The sequence below is a fragment of the Anoplopoma fimbria genome, chromosome 19 (assembly GCF_027596085.1).
Source record: "Anoplopoma fimbria isolate UVic2021 breed Golden Eagle Sablefish chromosome 19, Afim_UVic_2022, whole genome shotgun sequence".
NCBI lineage: Eukaryota > Metazoa > Chordata > Actinopteri > Perciformes > Anoplopomatidae > Anoplopoma > Anoplopoma fimbria.
Window position 1 is genome coordinate 21,958,925 of NC_072467.1, and position 10,554 is coordinate 21,969,478.

The 10,554-nt window shown below is 38.6% G+C and overlaps 1 protein-coding gene across 2 annotated transcripts; it reads left to right on the forward strand.

The window, feature by feature from the left end:
* The first annotated feature begins 3,579 nt into the window (after positions 1-3,579).
* Positions 3,580-10,485, forward strand: bmt2 (base methyltransferase of 25S rRNA 2 homolog). Of its 2 annotated transcripts, none has more exons than XM_054619700.1 (5): positions 3,580-3,807; positions 6,525-6,666; positions 6,804-6,932; positions 7,401-7,515; positions 7,845-10,485. In XM_054619700.1, the coding sequence occupies exons 1-5, from the start codon at positions 3,648-3,650 to the stop codon at positions 8,475-8,477; spliced, it is 1,179 nt and encodes a 392-aa protein (XP_054475675.1). In that variant the 5' UTR covers positions 3,580-3,647; the 3' UTR covers positions 8,478-10,485. The 2 variants fall into 2 exon arrangements, with proteins under 2 accessions (XP_054475675.1, XP_054475674.1); XM_054619699.1 differs by lacking the exon at positions 3,580-3,807 and adding an exon at positions 6,071-6,347.
* The last annotated feature ends 69 nt before the right edge of the window (positions 10,486-10,554 follow it).

The window sequence follows — 10,554 nt, forward strand, 5'->3', positions numbered from 1 at the left end:
GGAACAGAGTAGAAGTCAATAGTTTTTAAGGAGTATTACATCCTTTTCTTATCTTTCTCTGGGAAAGTTGGCAAAGTTGATCCAAATAAAACGACAAACCTCAAGCCCAATTTTATGTGCATTTCTAAAATACCGTCTTTAGTGTCAGTCCACGATAAATCAAGTTCAGACTGAAGCAGTAATTTCCAGAGAGCTTTCAGTGTCTGTTCAGTGGTTTTAGTTGGGTTGTTTTGTCTCAGTATGAAGGAAAATGATGATAGCATGTAGTTCCTGCTCCCTATTTAAACTTTGGCTTTTAACTTTGTTTTGAGCTGAACACAGCTGCAGTCATGTTCTTGCCAGGGGATTCCAGTGCAGTCCACCGGGGGGATTACCACTCTCTTTTGCCGGATGATCAGGAACATTTTTAGCCACAGAAAGAAACACAATAACATTTTGTAAAAGTGAGACACATAGACTGGCACATGTATATGTGCAAAGAGAACGAATGACCATACATTCCTCATAGTTCAAATTCCATTTAAAGTGTTCAGGGGAAGTTTTTTTTTTCAAGTATTTCAAGTAAACTTGTGAGATGAGTTCTGCAATAGTCTTTTAGAGATTATGTATCAGATCTGACAAACTTGGTATAGTTATACATGTTTACTTTTTTTTTAAAAGAGATCTTTTTGTTATCTTACCTGAAATGATGTGACAAATTAAATGTAATATGAGTATGTGGATCAACGTTTAAACCCAGAGTATTTTTCTAAGAAGAGTACGAGAGACATCTTCATGTTTATTTAAATAAATATATATATATATATTATTATGGAAATTGTGGAAAATGTATGAACTGGCCCACACAGTATTTAGCACATAAAGTGGAAATACCCCAAAAATAATAGACCTTTCTCATTCCTTGGCTACAAACCTGTTTACTCTTAGAGCCTTTATTTAAAATTTCACATGATGATGCTCTATAAATACCCACTAACATGAATATGTTTTTATATGGTGTAATTACATCCCACCCATGACAGTGCAACAAGCAGGCGTATCTGTAGCTAAAAAAACAACACAGTTACCATCATGTGCTGTGTGACATTTGTGGAGTAGAGGAGTTGTTATGTAAATACAGTGTGGATAAAGCTTTAGATACAACTAGGTTGTCTTTTCTTCACACTAAATTCAACATTTGACAAAGCAATGTGAAAACTGTAAAATGATTTAGGTTTTAAAATTATGTTTTTCATTGCTGCAACAACAACAAAAAAAAAACCTCTCAATCCTTTCTTATGACAACTGCAGACTAAATGTACATGCATGTTAACATTGTCAGCTAACTAGAAAGTAAAAGGACATGTATAGTGGAGATCTGTCTTTGGAAATGTGGGGATCAGATAACACTGACACCATTGGGTGGCACTATATACACAGAAAAAAATCTAATTTGATTGCACAAGAATGAAATAAAACATTTCAAACATTTATATAATTATCAAAATAACCCTTTATAAGTTGTAACATATTTATTTAATATTTAATACAATTGTTATAGTTATTTTGATTTCAAGGGAATACACTGATTCTGAAGATGCTGCACTTTTATCGCAGAAGTCGTAGACAAAATAAGTACTTGAGCAACATTTAGCTGGGTTGACTTGTGTTTATTTTTGTGTTCATGGACATTCACCTTTAATCACTGATTCCCCGATCATCTGTGGAATAGAATACAATAGAACAGAATAAAATAATACATTTTCCTGCACAATTTCAATCCAGTAGTGTTTAGTTTCCTAACAAGAAATGATATCTGACCACTAGTGCTCTAGGTTGGTACTTGATTTCTTAACCTGTTTTTTTGATGATTGCATTCCGCCTTCAAAGGGTGTGACAGAGGGGATTCTAATGATTCATTTTGAGATATCTAAGACTTTCATCAAACAGCGCTCCTGAATAATCTGCACTACCATCACACTCATTGCAACATTATTTATCTGGGCTTTCCAAGTGCCTCTCCTCACGCTATCCCTCTGAACAAAACATCATGTTCATGTCCAGTCCAAATATATTATGCACGCTTCATCCTACTTCTTGGCCTAATCTGATTAGCTCACTTGCAGAGGCCTTTAGCCGTCCTTGCTGTGTATCTGTGCCAATTTTTTTTAGGTTGGACTGAACATTTTTATGCGCATGTTCTTGGAAGAATCTGTTTTGCAAGTAGTGATAACTTACATGTAGTTTATAGTGTCATTGTGCTGAGTAATGACTATCAAGGCCTTTAAAAAAACCCAGTTCAATACAGTTTACAATATGAAATAAATAAACTTTCTTTACATTTACAAGTTACAGCAGTTGAACATAATGGGGGAGACATACGTAGCCTTCAAGTACACGGGACAAAAGTTATTTCCAAATATTCAAAGGTTTCATTTGTCACATACACAAACAATATGTGTACAGATAGACAGGATTGTATACTCTTAAGGCTGTGCCAAAAGGCTTTTGTGCAATGATTGACAATATTTAGAATCTAAGTAATAATTGTGTGTTAGTGTATGATAGAGAAATATAGGGAATAAGCATTTTAAAAGATATGCATATACAGTACCAGTCAAAAGTTTGGACACACCTTCTCATTCAACTACTTTGAAGAATCTAAAATATAAAACATATTCTGGTTTGTTGAGCATTTATTTGTTTACCACATAATTCCATATGTGTTCCTTCATAGTTTGGATGTCTTCAATATTAATCTACAATGTAGAAAAAAATAAAAAAATAAATAAAGAAAAACCATTGAATGAGAAGGTGTGTCCAAACTTTTGACTGGTACTGTATATACCTTTAAATAAAAGTATTTATACCACAGTACAAATGTAATCACAAGTAGCATAAAAGTCCTGCATTAAGTATATCAATGCTATGAAAGCTATAGTTTATTACTAATGAAATACTTCTAGAAATACAGTACCAATCAAAAGTTTGGACACACCTTCTCATTCAACTACTTTGAAGAATCTAAAATATAAAACATATTTGTTGAGCATTTATTTGTTTACCACATAATTCCATATGTGTTCCTTCATAGTTTGGATGTCTTCAATATAATATATATATAATATATAAAATAATAAAGACAGAAAAACCATTGAATGAGAAGGTGTGTCCAAATCTATTTAGCTCTTGGTTAAATAAATGGACATAAAAAAAGATAAAAACAGAACAATACAATTAAAGTAATAAGTAATGTCAGAGCAAAAATAAACACAAGAAATAAAACATTACAAATGCATTCACATAAATAAGTTGCAAGTGAAAGAAGCTTTAACAACATTTAACAGAAACAACCTTTTTTTTTTTTTTTTTTTATGTCATGTCATGAAGTGTTTGATTTACTTTATTAGTTCTGGAATTTACAAGCTGCACTCAAACGCTCCACGGGACGCACGCAGGCACAGGTACGAATCCGGCTCTGTGATTGGACGACGGACTGTCAGTTCCAAAGCGCGTCTGTGACGTTCAACCAATCAGCTTGCGTCTTATTGGCTTGTGCACCGGTTCGCCGGTTTTTTTTTTTCCCCAGCTGCAAAAAAAAAAAAAAAAAAGGGGAAGCAGCAGCAGCAGCAGCATCGGTGCGGTGCGTTGCGGTGCGGTGCGGTGCCATGGACCTCAGGGATAATGTCGAGACGGGGGAGACGGAGAACCACACGGAGCTCTTCTACGTACCCATCCCAGACGAAGTGCCGTTCAAGAGGGAGCAGGAGAAGCTGTCAGGGGTCGTCAAAAACGTGCACAGAAAACTGCGCAGGAAATACAGAGAGGGTGAGCAGACCTCCTGCGGGCCTCCGTAGTCTCTCTCTTTGCATTAATCTAGTTACTAAAACTAAAATGCACACACAAAAAAACAAAACAGTAATCCCTGCAAAGACAACTCATGGTGCTCGGTGACGTCACTGCTGCCAAGCTCTGCAGTCTTGTTGTTTTTGGAGGCTCTAGTTTAGCTGCAGAGAGGCCCTGTAACATTAATGCTGCACACACTGCTCAACAGTAACATTAATGCTGCACACACTGCTCAACAGTAACATTAATGCTGCACACACTGCTCAACAGTAACATTAATGCTGCACACACTGCTCAACAGTGACATTAATGCTGCACACACTGCTCAACAGTAACATTAATGCTGCACACACTGCTCAACAGTAACATTAATGCTGCACACACTGCACATGCAACTTAAGTCACCAGTGTAAACATGCATGTGTGTCTCTCTCTCTGCTGGGGAAAAACTGTTTGAATGTGGTGTAATAGGTCACCAGTGAGAGACACTATCTGTTAACAATGAATTACTTATTATTGCCTCTTTATTGCCTGTGGACTGAACAAATATTTGTGCAACTTTGACATTCAAATCAGCTTTATTAGGTGTTGTTCTGAACTAGAAAAACATAAAAGGTTGAAGATCAATCCCTCTATGCTTAGACAATTAAGGCTGTCACTTCAGTACATTAGAGACTGAAGTGTTTAGTCTTTATTTATATTCTATTCTATTTCTATATAAGATCCAAACTGACCGGATACCACCTCAGGATAGATTTACTTCTGCTTCTGCAATTTGGGGAAGTACAAAAAAAAAGGCAAATAAAAGTGTTACTCAGTTGGAGAAGATGTTTACTGTTTATGTAAAACTTCAATTTCTCAGACATGATGTTCCCCTGGGGGTTGTTTTGTCCTGGTCACCTCATCTGTCTTCACTCAGAGAAAGCCCATAAATATTTGCAAATAAAATTTGCTGGACTGTGATCGAAGCTTCCAGATACAAGATGCAAAAACAAAATGCAGCTTGATTACCTCATGTGCTTGTGTTCAAGTGACTGAAATGAAAATAATGAATGGATCTTTTTGAAGCTGTAAAGATTTTATCAGGTTTGGATTTCCACAATAGTCAGTGTGTGTTTGCATGTATATCACCAGCTGCCTGTCTGTCCTGAGGACAAAAACATCAGTCTTCTTTAGTATTATGAGTCAATCTGGATAAGATGTAAAATGGGAAGTTTGGGAAAACCCTTTCACAATACATCAGCACAGATATATGAAATCTATACTAAAAAAGAAACTGATTCTTCACTTTTTAGTACCAAAAGAGGGGTTTATTCCAGCTTTGAGCTCGAAGTTGAAGACTGTTTGTTTTTTAAAGTGCCGATCAGCAATGCTGAAGTGCCCTGGATTTAAAAAAAAAAAAAAAAAAAAAAAAAAAAGGAACTTGCTACAATGCCTAACCACACTGAGGCTTTGTGCTGTTGTTGACTCTCATGTTCTCTTTCTGAGGACAAAACACTAAAAGACGAGTTTAAAACAGCGTGTGCGAAATCGTTAACTTGAGAAAAGCATAATGACATAATTGTTGCAGAACAAAAGCCAACTGTTTGTACTGTATCGACTTTATGATTTGTTGGACTTTGCAAGTATAAAAGCCATAAATATCATGAATTAGGTTGTATGCTGCTTGAATTCCAGGCTGGTTTGTTTCATTTGACTGCCTCTGAATCAAATATATGCATCTGATTATTTCACTCTCCTCAAATCATAAAGCAAGCAGCAAAAAGAGAGAACTCTGCACAGGATAACCTTTACTAGTTTAAAACAATTCATCATGCCAACAAAAGCAGTTTCGGTAACATTTGTGGAGTCAGTCTTGTGCTGTAACAAATGTTGTCACATTCTCTACAATCAGTTATGTGAAGCAATGCATAAATAGGTCAAGTTTAGTTGTGTAGTTTGTTTTCGCTCTGTCCTACTTGTCCACCTTAGAAATGCTACACAACCATGAAGTATTGTTTTCAAATGATGTTTGATCAAGTCCTATTTTGAATATATCAAAGAATAATGAGAGTAAATGAGAATAGTGTGTCGTTTTGGAGACCAGAACTGCACAGAGAAGTCGTCCTGCTGGCAGAGCTCATGAGTGGTTAATAAGTAAAGCATGATCTGCTAGGCTTGGCATAGAATCACGGCGGTCATGCTTCTAGAGCGCTGCTGTTTACCACCGCTCCTCCTGTTGTCCTTTCATTTCTGCAGATTTTCCTTGTGGTCATGGGATTTCTCCCTTATCAGCGTGTTTGTCCATGCTACAGGCTGTAAACCGTAAATAAAGGCAGAAGGGATATTTCGTGGACTTTATTATAACTGTGAAATGGCTATTTGAGGATGATTTTCAGACGAACAGTTCCACTTCTGTGGTGGCAAGAGACGAGTGAATATGTAGGCAATGTATGAGCAGTAAATGTGGCTTTTTTTTTTAAAGGTTTATCCAAAAGGAGTACTGCCATGTTTGTGCTAAAGGAGATCACATAAGTTGGCAAGTAGGTCGTGAATGTTTGCTGTAACTGTGTCAGACTAATAGACGATAAAAACAGGACTTCAGCATGGTTATACCAGTAGCCTTAAGCTTACTTGTAAAGTCTCAATTGACTCTTCAAGATTGTGAGGTTTTATTTGTCAGTTCTGTCCTGATGTATATATTTATTTCTTTTTCTCAGTGGGCGATTTTGACAAGATCTGGCGCGAGCACTGTGAAGATGAGCAGACACTGAGTGAGTACGCCCTCGCCATGAAGAATCTAGCCGACAACCACTGGACCAAAAACTGCGAAGGAGAGGGGCGCATCGAATGGTGTCGCAGGTACGGCTGACTGCAGTTTTGGATCTCATGACAATGATCTCTGACTCATCTAAACCTGTGGGATGTGCTTTTTTCACGACATGTCGCTGTCACTTTCACAGTAAAGTTTGAGTTGTGTTTTGATTCTACTTTCACAGTGTCTGTCAAGAATATTTTTTGGACGGCGGGATGAAAAGAATGGTAGAAAAGGATGAGAAAAGTGCCATGCTTACCATGGGTCTGACTGCAGATTCTGTAAGTGCCCAACCGTACAGCACCATCCCCAGGTAAACACAGTGCTAGAGCAACTAAACTCTCATTCATTACCTAGGACGATAAATACAGTAACTGGTCTGAATGTTAATTTACAGAGCAAAAAATGATGTTTATTATAAAATAGGTGTTTGATTTTCTCTTGTTTCTTATAGCAAGCATTTTAGCTAATTATGTGTGGACATGGCTCCTTATCAAAAGCATCTCTCTCTCTCTCTAGCTATACAAGTTTGGGTGTGTCCTATATATATATATATATATATATATATATATATATATACACACCCATACTTGCATAAATATACTGTTGAAAAAAAATTCAATAGAAAAAATTGTATCGTGCCTCTGCATGTGATGGTGTATTTGTTTGTTGTGGGAAAAAGACATGTTGATTTAACGATGTGGTTGTTACAAGACAAAGAGACATTGTTGGATGGAAAAGTCACGTTGGTTTTGACACTTGTTCAACTTTTCTGTTGTAGTTCTATCTCTCAGCTGGGGAAAATGCGCCTTCTTGACGTGGGAAGCTGCTTCAACCCTTTCTTGAAGTTTGATGAATTCCTTACAGTTGGTATCGACATAGTGCCTGCAGTAGAGGTATGGGTGCTTATTTTGCCGTTTTTTTTTTTTTTTTTTTTGTTTTTTTTATAAATCCTTGTTGACACAAATAAAATGCATTGGGTTCCTGTCTGGTTGTTCAGTGCCGGCATTACAGAGCAATAACAAGACTGGAAATGACTCAAGCAGGGGTATCACTGTTGTGGTTAGACAGTAAGTGTAAACAGGTTCTGCAGAAAGCGTTACAAAAAGCACCTTGCATTCTGCAGCTGCAAGTAGAGAAACTACATGGCGGTGCCAAAAGGAGCAAAAGATCAAATAAGAAGCATTTGAAAGAGCTGAAATGTTGCCCGTCTTCTCTCCTACAGAGCGTGTACAAGTGTGACTTCCTCAACCTTCAGCTCCAGCAGCCTCTCCAGCTGGCGAGCGACGCGGTGGAGGCCTTCCTCCGCCAGCTCCACAACCCCATCGACACGCTGCCCGCCCAGCTTTTCCACGTGGTGGTGTTCTCCCTGCTCCTGTCCTACTTCCCCTCACCTTACCAGCGCTGGATCTGCTGTAAGAAGGCCCACGAGCTGCTGGAGCTGCACGGCCTGCTGCTCATCATCACGCCCGACTCCTCGCACCAAAACCGCCACGCCCTCATGATGCGCAGCTGGCGCGTGGCGGTGGAGTCCCTGGGCTTCAAGCGATACAAATACGTCAAGTATTCCCACATGCATCTCATTGCCTTCCGTAAGGTGTCTCTGGCCACCACCAGCGACCTGGTGTCCCGCAACTACCCAGAGATGCTCTACATCCCTCAGGACTTCCACTCCAACGAGGAGGAGGAGTGTGCCGACGTGCCCGTGCAGGCGCGCTCCGAGTTTGAGGACGACCAGGTGGCCTGGGGCTTCACGGAGCTACCTGACACGCCCTACGATTCAGATTCTGGGGAGAGCCAGAGCAGCTCGGTGCCCGGCTTCCATGAGCTAGAAGACCCCATCCTGCTTCAGAGCTAGGCTTAACCAGCTAACCCCCATCCCCCCATCCCACTTCCCCTCCCCCTCTCCTTTTCTCTATGTAACTGTCACCTCCCCTTCAACTGCTGCGCTGCCAAATTTAACCTGCTGCATTCTTCTCCCACTTGTCCCCCCCCCCCTCCTTAAAACAATGCAGTTTGCACAGTGCGAAAGCGAGAAGTTTACAGATTATTTTTTCATATCCACACTCATCTTGGAGTACACACACATACACGCACACCTATATGCATACACACACAGACACAGACACACACACACACTAAGATGGATATATTTTGATAAATATCTAGGTTTTTTAAGAGTTGGAAAGTGAATGCCCCTAGGATATCTTAACTCCCTGCTCCTTGATTTCCATGCAATCTTCCAATCAGCTTTCAATAACAAAAACTCAGCTTGTCTGCATTCTGTACTCGGTCTCTATTTGAATAAGCTAGATTGACAGGCTGCTTAGTACAAAAGACAAACACAGCAACCCCAGCAGTCTGACAGGAGTTTGATTGCACTGGAGAGACTGAGATGGGACGACTGGACTGGTACGCTTGCTTCTGTCACAGTCATGCAGCTGGACTTTCTGAAAATTCTTGATGTGCATTTAGTTTTCCAAGACACACACAAAAAAAAAAAAAAAAAGTTAATTGTTTTGAAATATATATTCTCAACAACAGTCAAAACATTGGTGTTGTCCAGTGTAAAAGTGTGGCAATGCCATTTTAACTTTGCCATCCTATGAATAATTTGTGTATCTTTTACAAGAAAGTGGTATTTGTAGCATTTTAAACATTTTCGGAACCATACGGTAGGAGTATTACTAGGTTTACTAATGTGAAACTGTAACTGTGTTTACTCATTGTGTAACAAGGTACGAGTGTTTCAAAGTAGGTATTAGACTTTTTTTCCGCCTCTCGTTGTCCTCACAAATATTAAGACTTAATTATATCCTGTTAGCTTTCCAATACATTTCTTGTTCTCCAGCAGAGACATAGTACAACACTGCAAGTCGGTGACCCATATCAACATGGACTTTAAAGCACCAGTATCCTTTGACACAATTTTTGTAACTTTGATGTGAAATTACAATAAGTACTCTGCCTCTAAAAAAAAAAAAAAAAAGATCCAGATCTGAGCTCCTCAAAGAAAAATTCACCTTGACGGAAGAGATTTGCACTAATTTACTGTTTTGTAATACAGAACCTCTGAGACAGGTGAGAAACTGTAGATTTTAGCAATAGCAAGCGAGAACAGATCTGAGGATGCCGTGTCTGACGATGGGAGGTTTTAGCTAAAGACACTACCAGATGAAATGTTAGTGTGTGTTGCAGCCTGTCCCTGAGCGGGCTAAGTGTGTGGGTGTGGTTGGATTTGTCAGTGTGAATGAAAGAATGAATTTACGTTGATGTGTTCTTGTCAGTGGCACTTTATCATTGATCCCAAAGGGTGTCACGAAATGTAATTATTTTCCTATGATGACAGTTTTACAACCAATATGGTGGGCCCGCAAGATAATAATAGTAGGTCTAAGGTGCCTTCTTTGTTCACATATATTGTATGTTGCAAGCAGATTCATGCCCCTGGAGAAAATGAAACTCATACCTTCTCAAACAGAAAGATATCAAGCTTCTCTGGCCAAATAGTATATACTAACTGTCCAGTTCTCCTTTGTCATATTAATGGCAACCAAGAAACATTTCCAGTGTTGATGTAATGCAGTGTGTTGTTGCCATTTCCATCTCATTTTCCAGTTAATGCACATCTCTCTGCTTATATCTTCTCTGCATTAACAGAAAAGGAAAAAAAAAAAACATTTTACAGTACCGCACAAATTCAGACTTTGAAGTTTTGTGATGAATTGGTGCTTTTGTCTTCCAATGTTTCTTTAGGTTCATTTGCATGAGTTGTTTCATCTTCATTATCAACATTTTCAACAATGCAGAACAATGTGTGCTTATAGTATGGTTGTATTTCTCTTTTATAAATGAATGTAAATGTATGGTGCCTGTTGTTTCTTTTCTTGGGTGTTTTTATGTTACTGCTTAGAGTTATGAAGAGGCAGTTGTGA

Bases quoted from the DNA above. Each gene is read 5' to 3' on its own strand.
- bmt2 (XM_054619700.1), top strand. From the start codon at position 3,648: ATGGACCTCAGGGATAATGTCGAGACGGGGGAGACGGAGAACCACACG. The intron at 3,808-6,524 runs GTGAGCAGACCT...TCTTTTTCTCAG, and splicing joins GCGCAGGAAATACAGAGAGG to TGGGCGATTTTGACAAGATC. The intron at 6,933-7,400 runs GTAAACACAGTG...TTTCTGTTGTAG, and splicing joins CCGTACAGCACCATCCCCAG to TTCTATCTCTCAGCTGGGGA.